The 24,040-nt window shown below is 45.2% G+C and overlaps 1 protein-coding gene across 2 annotated transcripts in view; it reads left to right on the top strand.

Annotated features, from left to right (window-relative positions):
• Window positions 1–24,040, top strand: part of PRKG1 (protein kinase cGMP-dependent 1) — a 528,936-nt gene that overhangs the window by 494,009 nt on the left and 10,887 nt on the right. For both annotated transcript variants that reach the window (XM_086616279.1, XM_086616278.1), the window contains exons 10-12: window positions 6,281–6,377; window positions 20,194–20,333; window positions 23,596–23,685. In XM_086616279.1, coding sequence (XP_086472405.1) covers window positions 6,281–6,377; window positions 20,194–20,333; window positions 23,596–23,685 — 327 coding nt within the window. The remainder of the gene's footprint in view (window positions 1–6,280; window positions 6,378–20,193; window positions 20,334–23,595; window positions 23,686–24,040) is intronic.

Below are 24,040 nucleotides of genomic sequence, written 5' to 3'. Positions count from 1 at the left end.
GAGATATCCTGGTACAATTTGGTGATCCTGTATTTGTGAACGAGCTGATAAACTGCGAGAACATGATGGAGCTTGAAATGAATTCAGCTTTACTGTAACATTGTGCAATGGGCAGTAAAATAGGTAAAGAGCTGGTGTTTTTCTTGATATTTTTGTTCTTACTGATCCCAGTCATGAGACTGTGTGTCGTGAGAGAGACAGATATCTGGTACCCAGAAGAGGAAACACAAAAGCTAGGCATTTCCCATACAGAGGGACAATATTTAGGAAATATTTCTTCTCTGCTGTCACTGCCTGCTCTGCCTGACTAATTTTGGGGCAAGCATCTCCCTTTCAGCCCATACAATTCCGTGGAGACCGGACAGTGCTCTTCACCTTGCAGGATCAGACTCTTAGAGAAGTCTGATGAGCATGTTATGGTCTTCCCCAACAGGGTTTTGGGTTCATACCCTTGGGGTGGATTTGTTGCTGTAGTGGTTTGTCAAGGGACATCTCCCCAAAAAAAGTTTGCTGACCCATGTGGGTTGGTATCTGGAGGGAATCCTAGATAAGAAGGGTTTTGCACGTGGGGTGGGACCTCTGAGAAGATGAGTGGCAACACACCATAAAGAAATACAGATTTGCTCTCAACGCCTCTTGAGAATTTGCTTTCAGGCATTCCCAGGCTCTGGATCTTGCTGGTTGTGTAAAATATGCTGTTGCTGGGCCATGCTTCTAGCTGTTGACTGAATGTGGCTAGATCTTCTGAGTCCTGCTCAAACAGGGCCTAGTTGAAGGTAAGGATCTCATGCGGACATGCCACAAGGTGCTTTTGCTTTCACTTTCACCCATATGACTATTCATAGATTTCCCCTTGTCCAAAATCACTCAGAAATACATGAACTTGAACTTTTCGGAGTCCTTTGAACAGGTGGGAAAGAAGGTTGACCAGCAAGGAAGGGGAGGCATGGGAGCCCTACCACCATTTGCTGCACCTGCTCTTCCTTACACCACTTTCAGATAACAAAGCCTGCTCGTTGTGTGGATTTGATCCGTGTCCTTTGCTGCTTCTCATTCACATTTGGAATTGCATCTCGCTTAACTCAGTAGCGAGTGCCTGGTACCCGTGACTTCAGGGTACCAGGCAGGAGGACAGCAGCTGGGTGCCGTGAGTAGAGTAGACCTAAGTGGGTTATTTTGCCGGGGCTAAAATATGTATGTTCGGGTGTATAGAAAAAATCATCACAAAATCAAAGATTTGAGGCCTCAGATGAGGTGGACTCTCTTCTTTAGTGGACATGGAAATGCCGTTTGCTTTTGCGATAGAATTTTTTCCTCACCCCACCTGTGGCTCTTAGGCTCATTTCACATGTGTCTTCTTGCACACCAGGTCTGATCATCACCATCCTAGCAGAAGGTGTCCCTAGGGCAAGGTGTCCCTGCCCACAGCAGGGGGTTTGGAACTAGATGATCTTGAAGGTCCCTTCCAACCCAAACCATTCGATGGTTCTATGATCCAACTACTGCAACTCAAGTTATCCTTGTCTTTGCAGAGATTCCATGTATCTGTCTGCAGAAGTGCGTTGCCTCTACAATGGGTGCTGTAGTGACCAGGCCATCCGACAAAAATAAATATAGGGCTGACAAAATACCTGTTAAACAAACAGGTGTCTCTGTCACTGAGGAAGACTCCGAAATTCTGCTTTTACCCACCCAAAATGGTTAAGTTGGCTTTTATCGGGAAGTTGGCAGTTCATTCCCATTTGGTTGCAATTTACGTCTAGTTGGCAGCGCGCGGGTGGAAAGAAGCCAAGTTTTCTATCAAGATGACAGTTTGGTAACAGATGTCTAATGTTTCCCAACACATTTAGCTCGTGTGATAGGAATCGGGAGCTGGTTTAGTAAAGCTGAGCAGTTGGGTAATTGCAAACCTTTGCTCCTCGTGTTTTCTCATCTATCCTTTTTAGCTGCCTAGGTGAGGTGATTCTATTTGTAGTTTTGGTATTTACTCCTGGTCCCTCCCCCAATTACTCTGGTTTCTTGCATGTGCTGCCTGTCCATGCCAAAGAGGAGGCTGAATCAAGGTGTTTTAATTAGCAACTCCTTAAGAGTATGTATTTTATTTGGAATGAGATATAGAAATGGTGATCCCAAGCCTCAACTCTTCCATAGGAGGGCACCGATACTCATTAGGGCAAGTTCGTTACAGAAAGCCAGTCATTTGAGTGAGATTTCAATAAGTTCCTCTGTCATTCAGGTTTGCAAGAAATCTTGGAGAAGAGCATGGAAGATTCCATGGGATGCTTGTGTTTGACCTAGATCTGAGCGTTTCCTCCTCCGTAACGTCTTCTGACATGCCCTGTGGAGAAGATACCTCTCCACTTAGCTACAGGGGTGGGCTGTAAGCTCTGGCAGGGTTGGTTCGGTAGAGTAGGTGACAAAGCCTGGTTTCAATAAGCTAAAAGTCCCATTAAGAGTGCATACCTGGCCTCCCCCAAGCTCTTGGGAAAATCTCAGCCTTCATTTTGAAAGCTCTTTATTAAAGAACAGACTTTTTGTTGACAACGTTCTCAGTATCTTTTCTTTTCGTCCGCTTCCACCTCTGATTTTCCAGGTGTTTTGACCCGCGATAGCTGAGGCAAGAAGTACAGTTACCAAAATAGTCAGAGAAAGGCTCTTTTTTAACTATGTCTAATTCAACTAGAGTCAGGAAACCCCGGAAATCTCAGCATAGAAAGCCTGAGCCTTGCATCTGCCTAGCTCCAGAATGTCACCGAACGCTGCTGATGAGCGTTTCTGCCTCCGAGCTCACCCGAGACGTTTTCCCAATACACCTCTTATCTATTAATTCAGGAACTTAAATCACCAGCTCCTCCAGAGATCAAAAATTCATGTTCTTCTTTGAAAAGGCTCAGAGCAGCAGGATGCGACTGCGTGTTTAGAATAGAACCACCTTTCTCAGTAGACCACTAAGTACGGGATGGGAAGAAGCTGTGGCATCTGTGAGGTGGTGCCCAGAAGAAATATGCCCTGCCCTGGCACCCATGTAGTTTTGCTGCAGAGCCATGAGTTATTTCCACGTCATCTTGCACACGTGTGGTCAAACTATCTCTACCATTTGTCCCATCTCTGTTGTATTCCCAGGGAATATCCCAAGCGTCCTCCGCGCTATCTGAACGTAGCGGATTTCTTCAGCCTGGTCCAGAACTGAACGTTTTCCTGCAGACACAGCAATATTCAGTTCTAAACTTCTTCTGCACCTCTTTGCACTGCCTTCCCAATGCCTTGAAAGGGTCCCTTTTCTTTTGGAGGTGATGAAATTAAGACAACCCACACGGTTTTCGGTAGAGTTTTGTCGAGCGAGGAGCGCACGCTGCAAAACCCAAAGAGTTTCTGTGCAGGGAGCAGCACGCTCAAATTGAAGAAGTCAAAGGGCAGAAGTTGAGTTCATATTCTGAATTTCAGGATGAGGATTGCGCCCTGATTTCTGATTTAGGACATGACTTGGCAAGATTTGTCTTTCAATATTTTTATTTAAGTGACTGAAGAGATTTATTTCTTAAGCTTTGCGGGGGAGAAGCACATAACTCCCAGAATTTTACAGGATTTTGATTTGAAAGTGGACTTTGACCTTTATAGCTGGGAATAAAGCAGAATTCAGATGTGACTGGTATTTCGAAGCATGTAAAGGGCTCACGTACTTGATTTTACACTAGATATTTTTGGAATTTCTTTTGGTTTTTTGGATGCCTCTTGTGCAGTATGTAGAAAACCGCGTCCAATTCGTTTTGTAATGCTTCATTGCACTTGGATGTGGTAGCTACACGTAAGCGGTCTGCCAAAGAGAATTAGGCAAGAGATTTCAAAAACCAATCACAATAATGCTGCAAGTACATTTTTTTAAGCAAAATAATAGATGAACGCTTTTTTTTTTGTACTTTAAAAGCCATCGGCAGAGCTCTTGGCTTTTGTGACTCAACACACAAAACGATGAAGAAGCTGGGACTGGAGCGGAAGAGCCATCTCCCGTCAAACCAAGAGATTTTTGTGAGAATTGGTGGAATTTGCAGGGACTGAGACTATGGTCTTGATTGCCTTGCCAGTGCCGTGCCGCATCTTACCTAGCTCTGTCCGCTCACATTGCATGATGTGAACTATACGTTGGTTTTGTAGGACTTGGATGTCTTTCAGGATAAGAGGTGTTATAGGGAAAAACCCATTTTTACTCTTTGTCCCTTACATTTTTGGAAACCCTAACCCTTCTGACACGCGCCTGTTAGGCATCTCTCAGTCCCTGCTTGCTCTGCTTTGAGAAATCCTCACTAGTTGCCCAGGGTATAAGACGGATCAGGTGGTCCTCTGCCTCCCTGAGAGCACAACATGGCTTCCTTCCACATTTTCTTTCCTGCCTCCTTCCACCAAGAAGGGAGGCTCCCAAGCCTTGGACAAGGATAACACGGGGCTTCTTGACCTGAAGTTTTGAATCCATCATTTGACCGTTGAAAGGATGTTTTCCATGCTGGGATTTCATCTTCCTCGCAATTCTAAATCATTACGGGTATGTTGACTGGGGTGTACATGTATCATGCAAATTAGAGCCGTCTCGTTGCTCTGCCACCCCTAAAATGATGTGTCTGCTGTGATTTAGAAGAGAACTTAGAAATATGTCTTTCCTTTCATGGAAGTTTTTTTTCAAGTGACAGGTTTAGTATGCACCTTGTAGGGAGTAGAAAGCGATCGATGAGCAGCTGTGCCACACAAGGTTGTCCCAAGTTCAAAGCAGGCTCAGTTCTGATTGGTTTCCAAAGTCAGATGCATCAGGCTGCTGTGGCCACAGGAGCAAGGTCACCCAGAGGATCTGGTGACAGTATAAATAATAAAGCAGAGCTTAAGCGATTCATTGATGGCACCCTCAAGATAAAATTGCACTTTATTGTGTTGGATTTGGGGCTTGGCGATGGAACTTTTCACATCTCTTGACACCTCTTTTTATTTTTCTCTTCTAACTTCAATTTTTTTTTTTTTTTTCCGCTCTTTCTCCTCCAGTGTCATTGCGGTTTTAAATAGACTGAAGAAGGTGGTTTGAAGGGAATAAGTCAGTAAATCAATTCCATCCCATTATTGAATTAGAGACAGGCGTGACGGACAAGGAACGTAGACAAGCGGATACGTAGATGTGATCATGGCCATCACTATGATGTTTGATCTTTATACGTTCTGCACAAATGAAATATCCGGGTTTCCAGTGGGTTATGGGCTATCTGTTAATCCCAAGATCCTGGGGCTAAAATTAAGTACTGCAAAACAAGCCAACTCCCCCTTTCCACCCTCCACGCCTCGCTCCGTAATCCCATCAACGCTCTTTTCCCATACAAGTCTGTGTCACCGACGGCCAAAGGTTGTACACGCACGGGGACTTCTCCGGCAGCTGAATGTCAAACTTTTATCGAGTGGGTGGATCCTGTTCATCCATTTCCCCTCCGAGCCTTTCTAAAAATACCGTAAACCTTGGCAAGGAGCTGTTTTAGAGGAATCATGTTCATGAGGGTGGTCATGGGCAGCTTATTTTGGCAGGCTTGCATGTGTTCGATTTACGTGCTTCCGTAGTCAAGGGCTTGGTGAACTTGTGTTGCGAGCCAGTTGGACATGGGCTAAAGAGGGAGCATCTGGATTTTGGGACCTCCTGGGTCGGGACGTCTGCTCCGAGTGAGTTTATAGGAGGAAAAGAAGTGAAGATATTCTTATAGGAATGTTGATATGTGGCTGAAGTCATTCATTTCAGGCATTTGCCCACCAGCCTGCAGCTTATGGGATCTGATTTCATAAAACCTGGCTGGGATTTCTCTCCAGGGACTTTAATGATCGCGCCACTTTCAATAAACGTTTATAGCAACTACTGCCAGCCTGTGGATAAGAGAAACTCCTATGAGAGACTTGATCTTCCAAAAATAACTTAAAGACACCAAAAAAAAACCCAAAACCAAAATCCACCCACCAGAAGATCAATAGAAAATTGATCGTTGGGGTGGCTGGAGCCGAATTGCGATACCAGACGTTCGCGTTGTAGGCGTGCAGTAGGTATGTTGGCTTTTCTCACTTGGAAAACCGTGGAGACGTCGGAGCGATGCTCTAGCTGGCACCAGCAAAACGCTGAGCGTGAGTGAAAGCAAACTGTAAGAGATAAGATGGAAATTAAGCAGGTAAAGGCTGTTCCACGCTCATGCCATTCGGGTACGGTATCGCACGGTACTCATGTTTGCACCTCTAAGAAATTTCCGTTTTTTCGCATAAAAAAATCCAGATATGAAGCCGAAGCTGCCTTCTTCGCCAACCTGAAACTGTCTGATTTCAACATCATTGACACCCTTGGAGTCGGAGGGTTTGGACGAGTCGAGCTGGTAGGTAATCTTTTCTTCTTTGAATTTTGCATGACGTCCTTGAAAAAGTACTGTGTTGTGAGTCTTGTAATTTTTCTTTGTTATTACACCCAAATAACAGGAAGAAAATTCTGTGGTGAAATGATGTATTTTCTAATGGTTGAAGAAAGCCAAATTACATTTCCTGTTAAATCAAAATGTGGGACTACATGCTTTAGAATCGTTGAGGTTGGAAAAGACCTTTGAGATCGTCAAATCCAACCTTTGTGGTAGCCAAGAAGAGTTTATGTACTAGGTTGAGAGAGGAGCGCACGTCTTCTCTCTCCAGGTGGTCCCACGTTTATGGCATTGATTGCCTTTTAAAAACAACCTGAAGAGTTGTGTGGCCCCTGAGTGCTAAAATTGAAAGAGCAACCTAAAATGTTACTTAGGCAAAACTGGAGTAACGATACGACGTCTCCTCTGAGCAGTCTCTAATTCAGGTCTAGAGATAGATCTACTTGGTTAGCACGAAAGCTGTAGGTTCAATGGCTGAGCTGTGACAGCACTTCACGGCAAAATATTTCATTTTTTGCAGAATTTTAGAGAAAGGGCAAAATCTGAGCTCGCTTTTTGCTCTGCTTGGATTTAGAGCTCTGCAGGCTTTTTTCAAACAAAGCCTGAGCAGGTGGGGACTGAAAGGGCAGCCGTTGCGTGACCTGTTTGTGATACCATGTAAACACAAAAACTTAGAATAGAAAGGGGGAGCTTAGTTCACATCATGGTGCTGACCAAGGAGGAGCTTCTGACACCGGACACCAGTACAGTATGTTAGGAACTTCTGTAAGTTAAGGGCAGAAAAGGGAACAGAGTTACTGCTGCCGTCACGAAACTTTGGAGAAATCCCCGCTCTGTAACCCTGCAGGTGCCAAATGCACCTGGGAACTAGAAAACCTGCAAAGTGAAGTGTTTTGGTGATTATTTGTGACGTTAACGGGTCCATTCTGTGTCAAAAGCGCGTCTCGCTCTTCCACGTGACTTTATTTCTGACTTTTCCTGTTTGGATGTATGTAAAATGGTGCGCAGGAGAGCATGGCCGTGAGAGAGCCGGTTCCTTCCTGGGGTTTGGGTTTGGGTTTATTATTTATTTGATATTAGGAACTGCTGTTTTGGAAGAGAGTCCCAAGAGCTCAGCCATAGCCTGTCCTTCACCTGCTCCTTCTATAGTCATCTGCTGCCGAGGATGCTTTAGAGCAGGAATTTAATTCAGGTTGTGCTCAGCCTCCCTTTTGAAGACCCTTCGCCCTCTGTTGCCAACAGCATAAAGCTCAGGAGATTTATCTCTTAAATTAACATCACCGCTGGATTCTCCACCTGAAGTGGAGAGGGACTTTTCACAAGGGCATGTAGTGACAGAACAAGGGGCAATGGCTTTAAACTGAAAGAGGGGAGACTTTGATGAGACAGAAGGAAGAAATTCTTCCCTCTGAGGGTGGTGAGACACTGGAACAGGTTGCCCAGAAGACTTGTGGCTGCCCCATCCCTGGAAGCACTCACGACCAGGACTGGATGAGGCTTTGAGCAACCTGATCTAGTGGAAGGTGTCCCTGCCCATGGCAGGGGGCTTGGAACTGGATGGTCTCTGAGGTCCCTTCCAACCCAAACCATTCTATGATTCTAAGTTTGGGGCTTGTCTTGAATCTTGTGGAGAACCTTGTGAGGTTTGTTTTCATTCTTAAGGCTTTTCCGATGCGTGCTGTCAAGCTTCGAAAACCTCAAGATGTTCCTGGGCAGGAACATCTGGTATGTTATCACTTCAGCATGTCGGATCATCGTCAGGTTGAGATGTTTCATTCTTAGGAGATGGCCAAATGTTAGAAGCAACCAGGAAGCCCTGGTGCCACCTAGGCAGCCAGACAGGAGTAATTGACTCTTTTGTTGCCTGTGTGTGTTACAGTAGCCTGCTAGTGGACAGCAGTGTTGGAATTCATTCCTGGAAAACATTCCCATTTTTGCGCTTTCCAAGAGTAAAATTGATCAAATAAATAAAGTAGATTGCAAAGAAGAGGATTTTTATAGCTTAACCTCAGCTGCTCTGAACAAACCCCCCCAGGGCATCTCTGGATCCTTCAAGAGGGCAACTGGTGTTGTCTGTTTGGAAACTGGAATGTCTAGGGCTTAGCTGGGGTCTTGCTGGCCAAGAAAGAGTAACGGTCCCATTGGTCTGGGTTTTAATTGAATACTGGTCCCATTGGCCTGCGTTTTAATTGAATACTGGTCCCATTGGTCTGCGTTTTAATTTCCAGATGTGGTTTGTATCGATACATGCTGGTTTTCCAGACTCTCCGTGGAGCTGGCTGTTGGGAGAGGTCGCCCCTTGAATGCATTCCTACACAAGTACGTGGCTTTTAGGGCAAGACAGCGTAAAATTTAAATTCTTTTCGATCCAATGGAGATTACACATGGAAATATCTTTTTTTGTCTTGCCTTTCTGGGCAGTTTTGGGGGGTTTTTGTGCCAACAGATTTACGTCGGGTGTTGTACGGAGTTTGCTCAGTTTTTCAATGGCAACCTGATGCCTCTTGTGACGTGTCCTGTCCTTATGTGTGGTGTTGTCCTTCTTCATTCCCAGCTGGACTATGTCCCTGACTTTTATCCAGGCTTCTCTTGAGGAGAGAAACCAGCTGTGGATTGGCTGTGCTATTTTAGACAGGGACCAGCTCTGCCACTGGAACGAGAGCAAATAAAGGCTTCTGCTCACTTACAGACCTGTGGGATTCTCCATGTTTAAAAAGCAAACAGACGGGTTGGAGAGACCACAGTCTGCCCAGAGTCGGCAGTGCCACATTCCTAGGACAACCCTCACGCGTTTCGGAGGGCTGCCAAGTAGGTGCAAGCTGCTCCAGGACACGTCTCTCCTGGCTGGTGGACACCTCCCTTAGCAGGGCAGAAAGAAAACAGTAGAAGTGGATTTCTTGGGTTTTAATAGCATGGATTACTGGATGCATCCACTGTTTTATTGCAGTTAAGCTTCTCAGCACTGTAGCAGTTGAGCATCTTCTGTGTTGGGATCCAGGTGCCTCCATAATACACTGGAACAGGGAATGAATATGTCATCTCAGATTCGTGTCTCACCAAGCGCTGCTTTGGAGAGGATGGAGGTGTAGGTCAGGTGTCCTCAGTCTTCATAAACCATCTCTCCTGAACTTTATTGCTCTTGTCTTTGCTCTTTGATTTCCTTTTAATTTAAGGCTTGTGTTTCTAAGCATCTGCTCCAGGCCAGTTATTTTGGATTTAAATCAAGATTATTTTAGACAGCTCTGAAATAAATGCATCGGAGTATCTGAGCATACAGGGGTAGAGTCATCATCGCTGTGAAATCAGTTCGTGTAGGTGGTGGCTGAGCACAGGTAGAGTGAAAATCTGCTGCTCTAAGGTCTCCCCGAAGCCTTCTCTTCTCCAGGCTGAACAACCTCAAAACTCTCAGCCTGTCTTCACAGGAGAGGTGCTCCAGCCCTCGCATCATCTTCATGGCCCTCCTCTAGACCTACTCCAACAGCTCCATGTCCTTCCTCTGTTAGGGACCCCAGAGCTGAACGCAGCACTGCAGGTGGGGTCTCACAAGAGCAGAGCAGAGGGGCAGAATCCCCTCCCTCAACCACGCTGCTCTGGATGCAGCCCAGGACACGGTTGGCTTTCTGGGCTGCCAGCACACGGTGCCGGCTCGTGTTGAGCTTCTCCTCAACCAGCATCCCCAAGTCCTTCTCCTCAGGGATGCTCTCAATCCATTCTCCGCCCAGCCTGTACTTGTGCTTGGGATTACCCTGACCCACGTGCAGGACCTTGCACTTGATCTTGTTAGACTTCATGAGGTTTGCACAGACCCATCTCTCCAGCCTCTCAGGGTCCCGCTGGATGGCATCCCTTCCCTCCAGTGTGTCAACCACACCACATGTTACAAAATTGCAGAAATAGTGTATTTTCACCACACTCCATGGCAAGCTTGATTGAGACTTGGTTTCAGCTGCATCTTTGTTCACTTCTCAGGACAGAGATGCCAGTGAAAACTTACAGACTTACCCACCCTCCCTGCACGTACGCAAGCTTGGAGGAAGCTCTGCCTTCCGCACTCCTATGGGTAACATATGGCTTGGGACATCCTGAAGGCAGCAGGCAATAGGCAGATTAAGGACAGTCTCAGTTTTTAGCCCTGACTTGGCAAAACATTTCATCATACGTTTTAACGTTCAGCAGTTTTGCGGAAGTCGGTGGCGCTTAGAGGACATATTTCAACCACATGGTCATGAAACCTCGGGCTGGAAGAGACCTAAAGAGATCATCATCAAGGCAGAGTTGAATATACCTAATGACTTCTGACCAGTTTTCCCTAATTTGTCGTTGACATCTTTAGAGAAGGAGATTCCCAGGAAGGTTTTTCCTAATATTTAACATTTCCCTGCTGTAGTTAGTAGTCAACTTAAAATATGATAAATACAACCCTTGAGGTCGCGTTGTGTTGAAGACTGTTATCATGGGAACCTGAAAAACTCTGTTCTTTGAAAAGAATAAATGTGCTTCTTTTGAGCTTTCCATCTAATTCATGCTTTTCTAGGCCCATGATTGTTCTTATTCCTCGCTCTCACCTCTTCGGAGCGATGCCCTAAACCAGGCACGTTAGTTCAACCTGGACCTTCATCTGCTCAGGTAGAGCCGGACAACGACGGGCAGCACTTTGCCACTGCTAAGTGTCCCTTTTATTTCAAGTCATCGCTTCCATTTGTAAAAACCAGTTTGAATTCCCTTGCTCTTCTCAAAAGCTCTCCCAGCCCTCCCTGCCTTGATTTTAATAGATGCAAAGTTAATAACATTCTTCTATTTTTTATAATGCAAGCCGTTAGTGAAAGTGGTTTATGGTGCCATGTACTACATAGACCCCAGTGAAGTCCTCTTGGCTCGATGGTGGCCACTAAAAGCTGAACTCCTTTATGATACGGGTATTAATAAAGACACAGACATAAAACCAGTCTTCGTTTCAGCAGCGTTTTGCTGGGGCGGTACGAGACTTTTTTAAAATGAACCGGACGGCATTTTTCATTTTTATTCGTGTTTTAAGAGAAATCTGGCCACAGATTATTAAGTGCAGTCAAATTTACTATAGCCTCTAGCCTGTTTTGTAAACAAAACCATTAGTGAATTAATTAGACGGCGAGGGGAAAAAAAAAAAAAAAGCTGTAATTGTCTTCCAGTAGACTGACAGATGCAGAATTCAGATATTTATTAGTGGAAATTTCCAATTGCATAGTTATCCTTTTATTCCAGCTATTACGAAGCCTTTTGTTAGAAAGATGGCTCTTCTCTTCGAAATCTCTTAATTATTTCCCTTTTTTTTAATTGTCAGGAATCCTTCGGCCTCCTTCCTTTTGAAAGAACGGGCATTTTGGTTGGCCTCGAGGTGAGGGAGTTGAGATTTAAGTGAGGGCTTTGAAGGTACTTGAGTAAATCCCACATTCATCTGGCGACGAAACTACTGCTATGGAGCTGAGCAAAATGGTGGTGATCAACATTTGGCCCTTTAATTTTCCTCCCCTTCTTGATTAGATGCGGGATGCTTAATTTTAACGATGCCGTCAGATGGGACTGGACCACTGCAGAGCTTTTTTTTTTTGGCTTTTTCCTTTGATTTTTAGTTCCTAATGGAATGCAGTGCATCCTTTGTAGGTGGAAGCATCTTCTCGGGGCTTGTGTGTTAACGGGAAGGATGTCGTCAAGGTTTGGGAAGACAAGATGCCGTTTGTAGCCCATAAAATAATTGTCAGAGGCCGGATCGGGATATGAGCTGTCAAACTGGAGGCTTGAGCTCCAGCTGGAGGCAGGAAAAAGCCATAAAAATAGGTGCTGTATTGTGGGTAAAGCCAAGGTCAGGAGCGGGGATGGATCCCGAATGGGGTTGGAGAGTTCAGGTCCATCTGATATTTTCAAGAACCCGCAGCAGGGAGTTTTTCCATTTGGTTTCACATTTTTTAGCTATATAAGCCTTCTTCCGCTGTTTCCTTTTTATTGGAATGATTTTATGCGGGAAACAGTTTACATTCCTCACTGCTCTGTAGCCTTTTTCCTTCTAGACATTTTTGAAAAATAACATTTACCTCCGGGCTTTATGGCAAGACCCAAATTGTAATATATTTCCCAGTGCCTTTGCTTATAAAAAACTTATTTTCCAGCCACTAACCCCAAACTAACGTGATGTTGAGCACAAGATGGGAAGGATATGATGAGAAGCACCATGTAGCCTGCTTATAATTTGGATATGCAAACTACAATTTCTCCCTAAGCCCCAGGTCAGGAGAGCCTTAAGGAGATGTGCAAAGTACCTTCGAAACCCTAACAGAGACTTCTGCGATACTGAGCACCATGGTAGGCTTCGAGGCGTAAATGTGAGCAAGATATTCCCTCACTTGCCTAATACAAAGAAATGCTGGGAAGAAAGTAGGTTCTAAGGCAAAGAATATTGTCATAGAATCATAGAATGGTTTGGATTGGAAGGGACCTCAAAGATCAGCTAGTTCCAACCCCCCTGCCATGGGCAGGGACACCCTCCACTACACCAGGTTGCTCAAAGCCTCATCCAACCTGGCCTTGAACACTTCCAGGGGTGGGGCATCCACAGCTTCTCTGGGCAACCTGTTCCAGTGCTTCACCACCTTCAGTGTAAAAAATTTCTTCCTTAGATCTAATCAAAATCTCACGTCCTTCAGTGTAAAGCCATTGCCTCTTGTCCTATCACTACACACCCATATCAAAAGCCCCTCTCCAGCTTTCCTGTAGCCCCTTTAGGTGCTGGATGGCTGCTGGAAGGTCATGCCGTAGCCGTCTCTTCTCCAGGCTGAACAGCCCCAACTCTCTCAGCCTGTCTCCATAGCAGAGGTGCTCCAGCCCTCGCATCATCTTCGTGGCCTCCTCTGGACCCACTCCAACAGCTCCATGTCCTTCTTGTGTTGGGGCCCCAGAGCTGAACGCAGCACTGCAGGGGGGGTCTCACCAGAGCAGAGCAGAGGGGCAGAATCCCCTCCCTCGCCCTGCTGCCCACGCTGCTTTGGATGCAGCCCAGGACACGGTTGGCTTTCTGGGCTGCCAGCGCACATTGCCGGCTCCTGTTGAGCTTCTCATCAACCAACACCCCCCAAGTCCTTCTCCTCAGGGCTGCTCTCAATCCATTCTCCACCCAGCCTGTCCTTGTGCTTGGGATTGCCCCGACTCACGTGCAGGACCTTGCACTTGGCCTTGTTGAACTTCGTGAGGTTCTCACAGGCCCACCTCTCAGGCCTCTGAAGGTCCCTCTGGATGTCGTCTGGGGGTGACGGCAAAATCTGCTTCATCCTGGAAGAACAGAAGTATATTTAGTACTAAAGCACACCGTACTCTTTCTCTGGAGGGGGGGGAAGTCGCCGCTTTGTTCGTGCAGCAGTTCAGCTGTTGGGCTTAGGAGAGCTCAGCTCGCCAGTGCTGCACTCAGCAACAGCTGCTGCTATTTTTGTTGGTCCGAACGCGTCCAGCTGGGAAACGGCGGAAAAATGAAGGACCTTGGACATACCCAGCAAGCAAAAGCATTTGCACTTGGGTTCCCGAGCGCTGTGGTCGAGTCGGTTATTATTTAACGTGATACGGAGCTGCTCACGTTTCATGATCGCGCTGGTTTGTGGCCCCGTTATGGCCAAATAATGCACGTACAGCAAAACGCACGGCCAGCGAAAGCCCTTTGGTGAAGTGGTTTTGTTGTTACAAAGATCCCGCCGTGCCCACACGGGGAGTTCGGTAGGAGACAAGAGCAATAGGAAACTTGTCTATGAGTCGTGGCCACAAGAAGTTCAAGAAGAGCTTCTGGCCAGCTCCTAAAAGCTCACCCTTGCTGCCTGTTTAGGAAAAAGCCACATCTCCAGGGTAAATAAAATATTTTTCACTTGCACAAATTCCGCTCCCTGTGTGTTCCCGTGTAGCTGGGAGCTTGGCCAGCTCCCTTGAAGATCCGCAGAAAAGGTTTCTGAGCGAGGTTTTTGTGAGCGCGGTGTCCAGCCACTGTGAAGGTTCAAATACCTCCAGCAAGAAGAAATCCAGGGATTTTTGAGCAGCAACCAACCATTTCAGTTGTAACCTCTACGTAGCTGCCAAAATGAAGGAAGGATAAACTGTAAATATAAATAGGTGTTCAGCTCTGCTTTCGTGCCCTTGGGTCTGTTGCCCTTTCATGGCTTCAAGGATCTGCCAAGGGTACCAGAGTGGCAAACACTATCTGTAGCAGCTCCCTGGAGAAAAAAAAAACAGAATCGTAGGGCTTCTTGAAAAACTCACGGCCATTCAAGAGCTGTAACCCACAGCCACAACATCTGCAGTAGATAGGAATTGAAAAAATTGTGAGAGCTTCTTTGTTGTCTTCTCCTAGAAGGTCATGCAGGAGTAGAAGACGAGAGGTGAAGGAGGTAGGTGCAGTTAAACCAGCCTACCCGCAGGCCAGGTACGGAAAGGTTCAGGCACTTCACTAGTCTTCCCTTCTTTTTTTTTCATAACTCCTTCTTTTGGGGATTGTTCTGCATCCTGGGAAAGCTTTGTTAACGTTCACAGCTTCTCAAGGTCACCTTGTGTAGCATCAGTGCGGCTCTCACTGGGGTTGCACGGAAATCGCTCGCATTGCGGACTATATATAATACACATATATGATTTATTGTAAATAGAGGCAGGGGAAGGCTAAGAAACATACAGATACACCCATTTACGTGTGGTTTTTTTTTTCCATCGAGGTCTGGATTTTGTCTCGTCAATATCTGTTTTCCCAGAAAGTCTGAAAAAGCGCTAAGGTGTAAAACCGTATTTATTTGTGTGTGAATTATAGCTGTGTTAAAAAAAAAATAATAATAATAATCAGGCCTGGAGGGCACTGTGTGTTTTGGAAGTTGCAGAAGTTTATACACTGTAAAAGCAAAGCAGTGATTTTGGAGCAGTTCCAACGTTTTCACAGAAGTGCAGGGAGCCCAGGAGAAGCCAGCTGAGATCTAACAAAACAAGGACTTGGAAAAGCAGAAGAGGTTGGATCTCTTCTCTTGTCCTTGTCCTCCTTCTCCTTCTCCTCCTCTCCATCTCTCCTTTTTCTCTTCTCTCTCCTCTCCTCTCCTCCCCTCCCCTTCTCCTCCACATTTGCGTCTTTTCCCAACCTTGTAGCATTCCTCTTCTGCTCAACTCACTACCAACACATCTCCACCCCGTTCCTAATGGCCTTTTCAAAGTTTCTTTGCTGAAATAGCATTATTTTCTGAGCGGTGAGAAGTTAGAGGTAGCCATAGAATCATAGAATGGATTGGGTTGGAAGGGACCTCAAAGGTCATCTAGTTCCAACCCCCCTGCCACGGGCAGGGACACCCTCCACTACACCAGGTTGCTCAGAGCCTCGTCCAGCCTGACCTTGAACACTGCCAGGGATGGGGCAGCCACAGCTTCTCTGGGCAACCTGTTCCAGTGCCTCATCACCCTCATTGTAAAAAATTTCTTCCTTAGATCTCGTGGAAATCTCCCCTCTTTCAGTTTAAAGCCATTGCCCCTTGTCCTGTCACTACATGTCCTTGTCCAAAGCCCCTTTCCAGCTTTCCTGTAGCCCCTTCAGGTACTGGAAGGCTGCTCGAAGGTCTCCCCGGAGCCTTCTCTTCTCCAGGCTGACCAACCCCAACGCTGTCAGCCTGTCTTCATAGAAGAGGTGCTCCAGCCCTCAGATCATCTTCATGACCCTCCTCTAGACCTGCTCCAATAGCTCTTTAAGATGGTGTTCGGGCTTTATTTAACTACACTCCCTATTGCATTTTCTTGTCTTTTGGAAAGAAAACGTATTCCTGTTCCCCAGCTGAAACAGCTTATGTTCTGCTCCAGAGGTTCATTTCTAACAGAGAGGGCAAGAGCTCCGGCAGATTCACTGGGAGCGAGTCCAGGAGAGCATCAGTAGTAACTCCAGCTTTACAAGGATTCTCACTTTTGGGGATTATTGCACGTGTGTATGAAGGTGCAGAGAAAGGGACGGAGTCTACCCACTGCTAAAAATTTTATTTCTAGTTTTTCCTGCCATGGGGCCTTACAGCAGATGTACGACTTTAATATTATCGTTGAATGTGGACATTTTACACTGAATCTCCAAGAGAGAGAATTTTGGAGGGTTTTGTGCTGGTGACTGGGTAAGGTCAATGCAAGGAGAGGAGTGAAAAAAGGAGGAGGGAAGGGACCAGAAATTCTTTGAACTTGCAGAAAAAAAGAAAATACAATAGAGAAATGAAGGTGGTTACCCTGTGTCCATCCTTGTAACAGCTTGGCTGCTGTCGGAGAAGAGCTATTGAAAGCCAAGGCTCCAGCAGGTCGCCACCAAATCAATAGTCTCAGGTCCTTTGAAATAGAAGATGTTGCTTCCAAGTGAGAGAAAGCCGATCTCGTGAGCTGTGTAGCAAGGATGGCTCCTTTGCAAAGTCACCAGCCTTGGAAAACTGCACGCTTTTCCCTTTTCCAAAGCATTTAGGAGATTTTTGTGGTGGGTTTCTTTGGGAGGCTGAGCTTCCTGCCCAATGCACCCCTGCTTATGAGCCGAGAGTCGAAATCCTTGTGGCTTCTGTGGCTCCCTGTGCTATTTTTCTCATTATAACTGGAGGATGGGATGTTCTCAGCAGCCCGTTCTCATGTCCTCAACATTAATCCTTTTTTTTTTTTTTTAAGTAAAAAGTCCAGGGGGCTCCTGGATGTTATTTTTTTTTTCTAAATTTTTAAACGAGATTGGGATTAGACTTGACATGTTTCTTTTTTTCTATTAACTATCATAGAATCATAGAATCGTTAGGGCTTGAAGGGACCTTCAAAGGTCATCTAGTCCAACCCCCCTGCAAGGAACAGGGATATCTCCAACTAGATCAGGTTGCTCAGGGCCTCGTCCAACCTGGCCTTGAACGTCTCCAGGGATGGAGCATCCACCTATCATGAGTTTAATGTTATAAATTACTGTTTTTAAGAATAATAGAACTGACTTGGAGCTCCCCAGCTTTTTATCATAAAAATAGTCCTCATAGTTACTGCATTTGGTAGAATCTCCAAAGCAAGGGGAGGACTCCGGTGCGTTGAAGAAGGAGGAGATGTTGGCCGGATTCATTCTCCAGGTGGACAACCAGGCGATATGAAATGGAAGCCTTGGATTTGCTACCTCGACACCTTGTTAATTCTAATTAATCCCCTCGTGCTCTCAAACTCTGGCGAATCCTTTGCGTGACGAAGCACGACAGGGGTGGGGATGGAAAACGGATCGAAATTCCCCCGTGGCGATAGGTCAAAGTCTTGCTTTGTTCTATATTTAAACATCCATGGTGGTGATAACGTTATCAAACACCAAATAAAACCACTGCCTTCTGCTTCCTTCTAGTCATTTCCTTTTCTGTACTTATTTTGAAGCTGTGCAAGGACAGGTGACGTCCCCAGACTCTCCATCAGGTGCCCAGGCATCCCTGAAAAAACAGTAATTACTAAAAGAAATAGCCTTTTTAATGAATCCATGGTATTAAAATGATAATACCAGAAGGGGACACACTGGGATTTATTCATGCTACGCATTATTATAAAATATTTGAATTATTCATCTGAGCCTCCACCAGGTTGTTGTGTTTATTTTTCACACTGATATCTGGTACAGATTAACATCAGGAAAATAGGAATTTATGTTTCGAGTAAGTTTAGAGTGCCAAATATCTTTTTTTTATCCTTTTTTTTTTTTTTCTTTTTCAATGTTTCATGTCCAAGTAGACCGAGAAGCATTCACATTTGCTACTGGAGGTACTTTCTTGGTTCCACTGGTCATTGTTATTTGTCTGTGGGCAGCCTAACCTTAAAATATACGAGCTGAAAGAAAATAAATCTGATCTGCAATCTCGAATAGGGATTTGCACAGACTTTTGTTTGAAATCATTTGTGTGGCAGCTGCTTGTGCTTGTCCATCATGAGATGGACAGGTCTGATGGGAAACCTGCATTGCTATCAGGAGAAAGAGAGATAAGTCCTCCAGAAGTATATGCTTAGTTGTACTCAACCTTAATTGATTTTTGGGGGTTTTTTGCAAGTTTTAGTCATTTCTGCTCAGCCCAGATTTTACCTGAACTTTTTGTCATGTCGTCGTTCCCTGTGTGTCACTTCACTTCTCTCCCGGCTCCCCTGTAACACCCTGGTTCGATTTAGGTTGGGTAATATCAAATAATCAACTTCAAACAGTTGAGCTAAAGTCCATATGCCATTTATTCAAAACAAAACAAAAAAAAAAACCCACCCAAGAACAAAAAAACAAACTCTAACCCCAAAACCAAAAATGTTTTGATCACTGTCAGTCTGCCATAAATGCAGAATTTCTTTCTGCTTTGAGCTGTGGTCAAACCACGTAGCGAAGGCAGCTCCCTGGAGCACCAGTTCAATAAATAACTGGGCAGCTCTACTTGGTAGATGAGAAAAAATGTGGTTTTTTTATTTTCTGTGGCTCATTCAGGTCTTTGTACCCTCGCTCCCTGAGGATTAGACAGCAACCATGGGCTTCATGCAAAGCTAATAATTAGAAGTCTCGGTGCGAAATGCAGACCAGCGCCTTTGGAAAAAGAAAAGTTTCATGTGGGCTTGGGAATGCTGGTGGCTGTGGGGGAATAAGAAGCCACAAATCTGGGAACCGAAACCCCAAGTGGATTTAAAGAGATAGGGAAATATGTGCATATGTGTCTGGATGCTGAAGAACTCACGATGAAAACTTTGACCGTAGACGGTTGGACTCTCATTTATTAGGGCTGGTTTCTTAACCATTCAAGGTTATGGTCTGTGGCCTGGGAAAAGTGTGGAAGGTGCCATATCTCATATCAGCCCGTGTTTCTGTTACCAAGAAAATATAAAAATAGACATTATAGTAAATAAATTGCAACTGCATGAATGTTGTCTCCTAACCTAAAAGGCGAGCTGGATTTCTGGTGGGTCCTGCTGATAGACAAGCCACTCGTCGGTGGGTCCTGCTGATAGACAAGCCACTCGTCTGCTGGCTGAAGCCAAATTCCTACCAGAAAATCAAAACAGAAGTTGCCAAATGTCACCTCTTACTCTAAAGGGGGAAAAGCATTTAACTGGAAATATTATTGTGAGCAACTGCCGGGGAATTTAGCAAACTACGAGGCCTGGTAGGTCAATGATGAGGTTCCTTTCTCGTTCAGTGGTGACTAAGAAAGGGATGGCCAAGTTGGAAAGGATGGCTGCCTTCCAGCTGTCTTTGGGGTGGGTACGGGTCCCTCAGAGCGGGCTGGGGATGGCTCAGGGTTCAGAAGTTACCAGGGGAACGCCGACAAACAAGCAAACAACTCCCCTCAACCTCGGTTCAGGAAATCAGGCTAAAAATAAGTTGCTGAGGCTTAAGGTTAAAAGTAAAGACGTGACCAAGCAGTGGTGTTGAAAAGCCAGCTCCACTCATCCTCTACAAACATCCAAGGATTGCGTTTCCCTGCCAGAGCCCGGGCAGTTGTTACTAGCTAGAGCAAAAGGCTTTGTGAAAGTTCTACGTTGGGTAGCAAGGTCTTCTGACCTGAGAGTAGCGCTGACGGTTGGGTTTTCCCTAAAGCACTGGGAGGTTTAGAAATGGCTTTTCAGTTCAGCAATAGGCCGAGTATTTCGAAACCTGCTTCATCCTGAAGCAAAGCTGATGACTGAAGAGGTGAGAGGAATTATTTGAAGGTGGGATGGTGGGATTGCTAGGTCTCCATGCGGTTGGACTGTCACGGTTTGGCGGGGGGATGCGCCCGTCTTCTAACCACCGCGTTCACCTACTTTCCCCAAGGTCCAGTTGAAAAGCGAAGAATCGAAAACGTTCGCCATGAAAATACTGAAGAAACGTCACATCGTGGACACGAGGCAGCAGGAGCACATCCGCTCGGAGAAGCAGATCATGCAGAGCGCGCACTCGGACTTCATCGTGAGGTACGGTCCCTCCACCTTACACACAGCTGATCTCGGCGTTTCATAAAACCACGTAGGAATAATCCATCCATCACCAGAAAAACCCTTCAGCCATAGCTTCCCTGCAAGGGACTGCAGATCCAGTGGATGAAATAAGGTCTTCTCCAGGCAAACGTGAGATTACTCTGCCCATGGGGGCCATTCACTCAAGCCTAAACTTAACTCATGTCTTAACTGGTTTGCGTTGGCCCCGTGCCGTGCTCCCATGGCTTTGTGGCTCCTGGAACAAGCTTGCAGATGCTGGCAGGTGATGCTCCATGTAGATATATGGCACCATGACTTGCTCAAGGTTAATTTTCCTTTTTCTTCTGAATTTCTGAGTTTTCCTTCCCGCAAAGGGAAGCTGGAAAGCTGGATTTAATCTCTTGAGATCATGCGAATAAAGAGTTGTGTCCAACTGTTTAGGATGGATTAGATAAATCCAGTTGAGCGCCCCTTGACTTATCATGGGCAAATGCACTCAAACCATATCCCACCTCCAAACCTAAGCAAGTGTGAATAAAATCAGGTGCCCGACGTTTTTATTTGTTTTATCCTTAATAGCAAAGTTCTCTGGCTCTTCAAGGATTGCGAGTATCTGTCAGCAGGAAGCTGAGATGGTTCTTTATATGGTTTAGGTCAGGATACCAGCGGTGGGTGGTGAGAACCTCTGGCAGGGCGATGCATTTCAGTCTCTCATCTAAGCCAAGGGTGATGCCCACCCTCAAAGAGATGCCTGAAGTACTTGCCTTGCAGGAGATCAACCCCGCTCCCAAAAATTGCTTCGGAGAGACATACTAACCCAGGGGTGAAACCAAACCCCGGTGATAAACGCGAAGGCAAGCGCGTAGCCGCCACGGCCACCCATCAGTTGCTTGAGGAGGTGTTTCCTTCCCAGCCTGATCCCTGGGATTCCCCCGGAGCCCATGCCTTCGCCTCTGATTCATGGGTGACAACTGCAGCCCAACACCCTACTACCCAGCTACGGTTTCCATCACGCTGTAATATTCAATTCACAAACATGCCCCTGTTCCCTAGGCTGGAGCCAAATATACCATGCGGGTTATTTCAGCCTATAGATTTATTTTTGGAAGCCTGAGCTGTCTCGGGATGGGGATGGAAAGGGAGGGGAAGTGCGGGGCCAGCCAAGCGAAGAGATGTTTTGACACCGTTTCCCTTTTCGAAACAAAAAGCCGGAGCCTGCGAACATTTTTTAGTGGAGCCACTGATATTCGTCGCTAATAAAATAAATACTTCTGCATCCCCACTTTTCAGCCTTTCAGCAGGCAGGTGAAAAAATGGCGTGTTAGCTGTAGGTCTTTTCCTCCCATATCCTGCAATAATTCCCATCATTTACAACAACAAGCCTCCCTTAACTATTTTTAATACCCCGTGGAAATCCCATACTGGGAAGGGACTAATCTAAGTCATAAAGCCCAACTTTTTGGTGTTGCGTGTGCCACAGCTAGAAAATCCTCTCTGCTTTCTCAAACCCTGCGTCTGCGTTCGCCATCACTTCTCCTTTTGCACATCCCTGGGGATTTGGAGTCATTAATAGTTTCTATCCTCAAATTATTCATTTTGCCCTTTTCTTGAGCCAGCTGGGATAATATTTTTCTGGGTGCTACGAGCAGAAATCTGATCGTTTCGGTAGATGAACTGTTTTGAGACGTTTCGGTAGATGAACTGTTTTGAGACGTTGTGTGAAAGATGGGTTTCAAATTCTCTTGAAGCAAGGACACAACTGCTGGGATATCCAAACGGGAAAGAGAAAATTCTGGAAGAACCCAATTATTTTCTTAATTCATCATGAAACCGATGGTTAAAAATGTTGGAAGAATTAAAAGACATGAAACCAGGCAAAAAGAAGAGCAGAAGCAGCCAGGTGTCACTAAATAAAACTTATTCATAGATAAAAGAAGGATTTCGCAGAACAAAATGCTCCGCGTGGATTTGGCAAAGGGCCACACAAGTCTTGAGCAGTGGATGTCTGTGCCGGATCTGCGGATATTTCAAGGAATAAGAAAGGGAATAAGAAATGAATTCAAATTATTGTGACATTTCAAACTTAACGACTGCTTGAGCTCCCGAAATGCTGCACTTTCATCCTGTATAAACTTTATGTTCTGTTACAGTTGATAAACAATATTTGATAATTTTTTTTCTGCACGTTTGATGCCCATCGAATTTTCTGGAAAAAACAAGTTTTCGACAGGGCTACCTCAACTGCCTTATTTCAGTAGCATTTAAATTACTGAGTAATTATAAATATTTAGTTACTCATATTTTGGATTTTTGAATATGTTGGTTTTCTGTAAACCTTAACATAGATGAAAGGTTTGTTAAGATAAATTCTATTTTGTCCAACTGGCAAGAAGTAAGCTGTAGTCGCCGGGATGTTTTTCCACGAACCTGAAGTTAATATTTAACTAAATGCCTTCGAAAGGAACCCAGTCCAGCTGTTTTCTCCCTGTTCCATCACCCAGCTCCATAAAAGATAGCAGTAACTGGATTGAGCACTAGCTGGGAAGAGCTATTCCATCATTTCATAGTTGTGTTTATTTAATATATTGTATTAAACACAAAGCTTGGATTTTACCGCATGATTTAGGTTGCACTTGAGAAGGATGATGGGTTCATAAAGCCCGGCTCATCTATCCCTTTAGGTAATTTTTCCTCCACATTCAGTCCCTGGGAGGAAGAGGAAGAGCACTTTTAGGTACTGGCATGTCCATGGATTCTCTTTAAACTCTACTAGATCAGTGGGTTGAAGTTCTGAAACGAATTACAAATTGGGTGGTGCTCCTTTGAAATGATCAAATGGAAGGAAGACTGCCCATCTGCAGCTGGACTCTGTAGCGTGAAGGATAAGATGATACAGATGTTACAAAAAACGGTAGGAAAACTTCTCTTTCAAGCACACCTGGAAAGCCAAGTCTCAGGTTACACCATTAGAAACGGGGGATTTTATATTTAACTCCCAGAGTCGTGACGACCTCTTCTTCTGAGGTCCATGATACACTTCACCACTCAAATATCCATCCTTTTCTGCTGAAATACTTCCTATCCCAGAAGAGACATGGAAGTAAGCGATCTCCTTAAATGTAGCACTAGCTCTGAAGGATTCTCCTTAATCTTGCAGTACTTCTTGGGATAAAGCCCACAGTCCAGAAGAAGTTGGAAAGATTGGTGCATTTACTTGTACTGTGGATTTATTTCTGATTTTCTCATTTGCCAACGACAGGCTCTACAGGACATTCAAGGACAGCAAGTACCTGTACATGCTGATGGAAGCCTGTCTAGGTGGAGAGCTCTGGACAATTCTCAGGGACCGGTGAGTTTTTAGAAACAGTTATCTTAAAGGGTGGACTATTTTCTAATATGCCTTCAGATACCCAGAGGTCTTTGTCTTTCATGGGCAAAGCCATGCTATCTTTGATTTAAGATCCCACAAAGGTGAGGAGATGTTTTTGGTCCAATGCAGCTGACTAGAGAAGAAGTGAATCCAGTCATAACTGAGAATAAAGACACATTTAGATTCCATCCAACATATACGAGGCTTTATGTGAGTGGAGACTTACCCAGAGCTGCTTTTTTGTGGCCTCTCTGAAAAAATACAGCAAGTAGTGATGGTAGCGATGGTAGTCATGTCATCAATTGCATCTACAGTAGGTCTTTGACTGCCCCTT

The sequence above is a fragment of the Tauraco erythrolophus genome, chromosome 9, assembly GCF_009769465.1.
Source record: "Tauraco erythrolophus isolate bTauEry1 chromosome 9, bTauEry1.pri, whole genome shotgun sequence".
In the NCBI taxonomy this organism is placed as follows: Eukaryota; Metazoa; Chordata; class Aves; order Musophagiformes; family Musophagidae; genus Tauraco; species Tauraco erythrolophus.
This window is presented reverse-complemented; position numbering and strand designations above follow the sequence as displayed.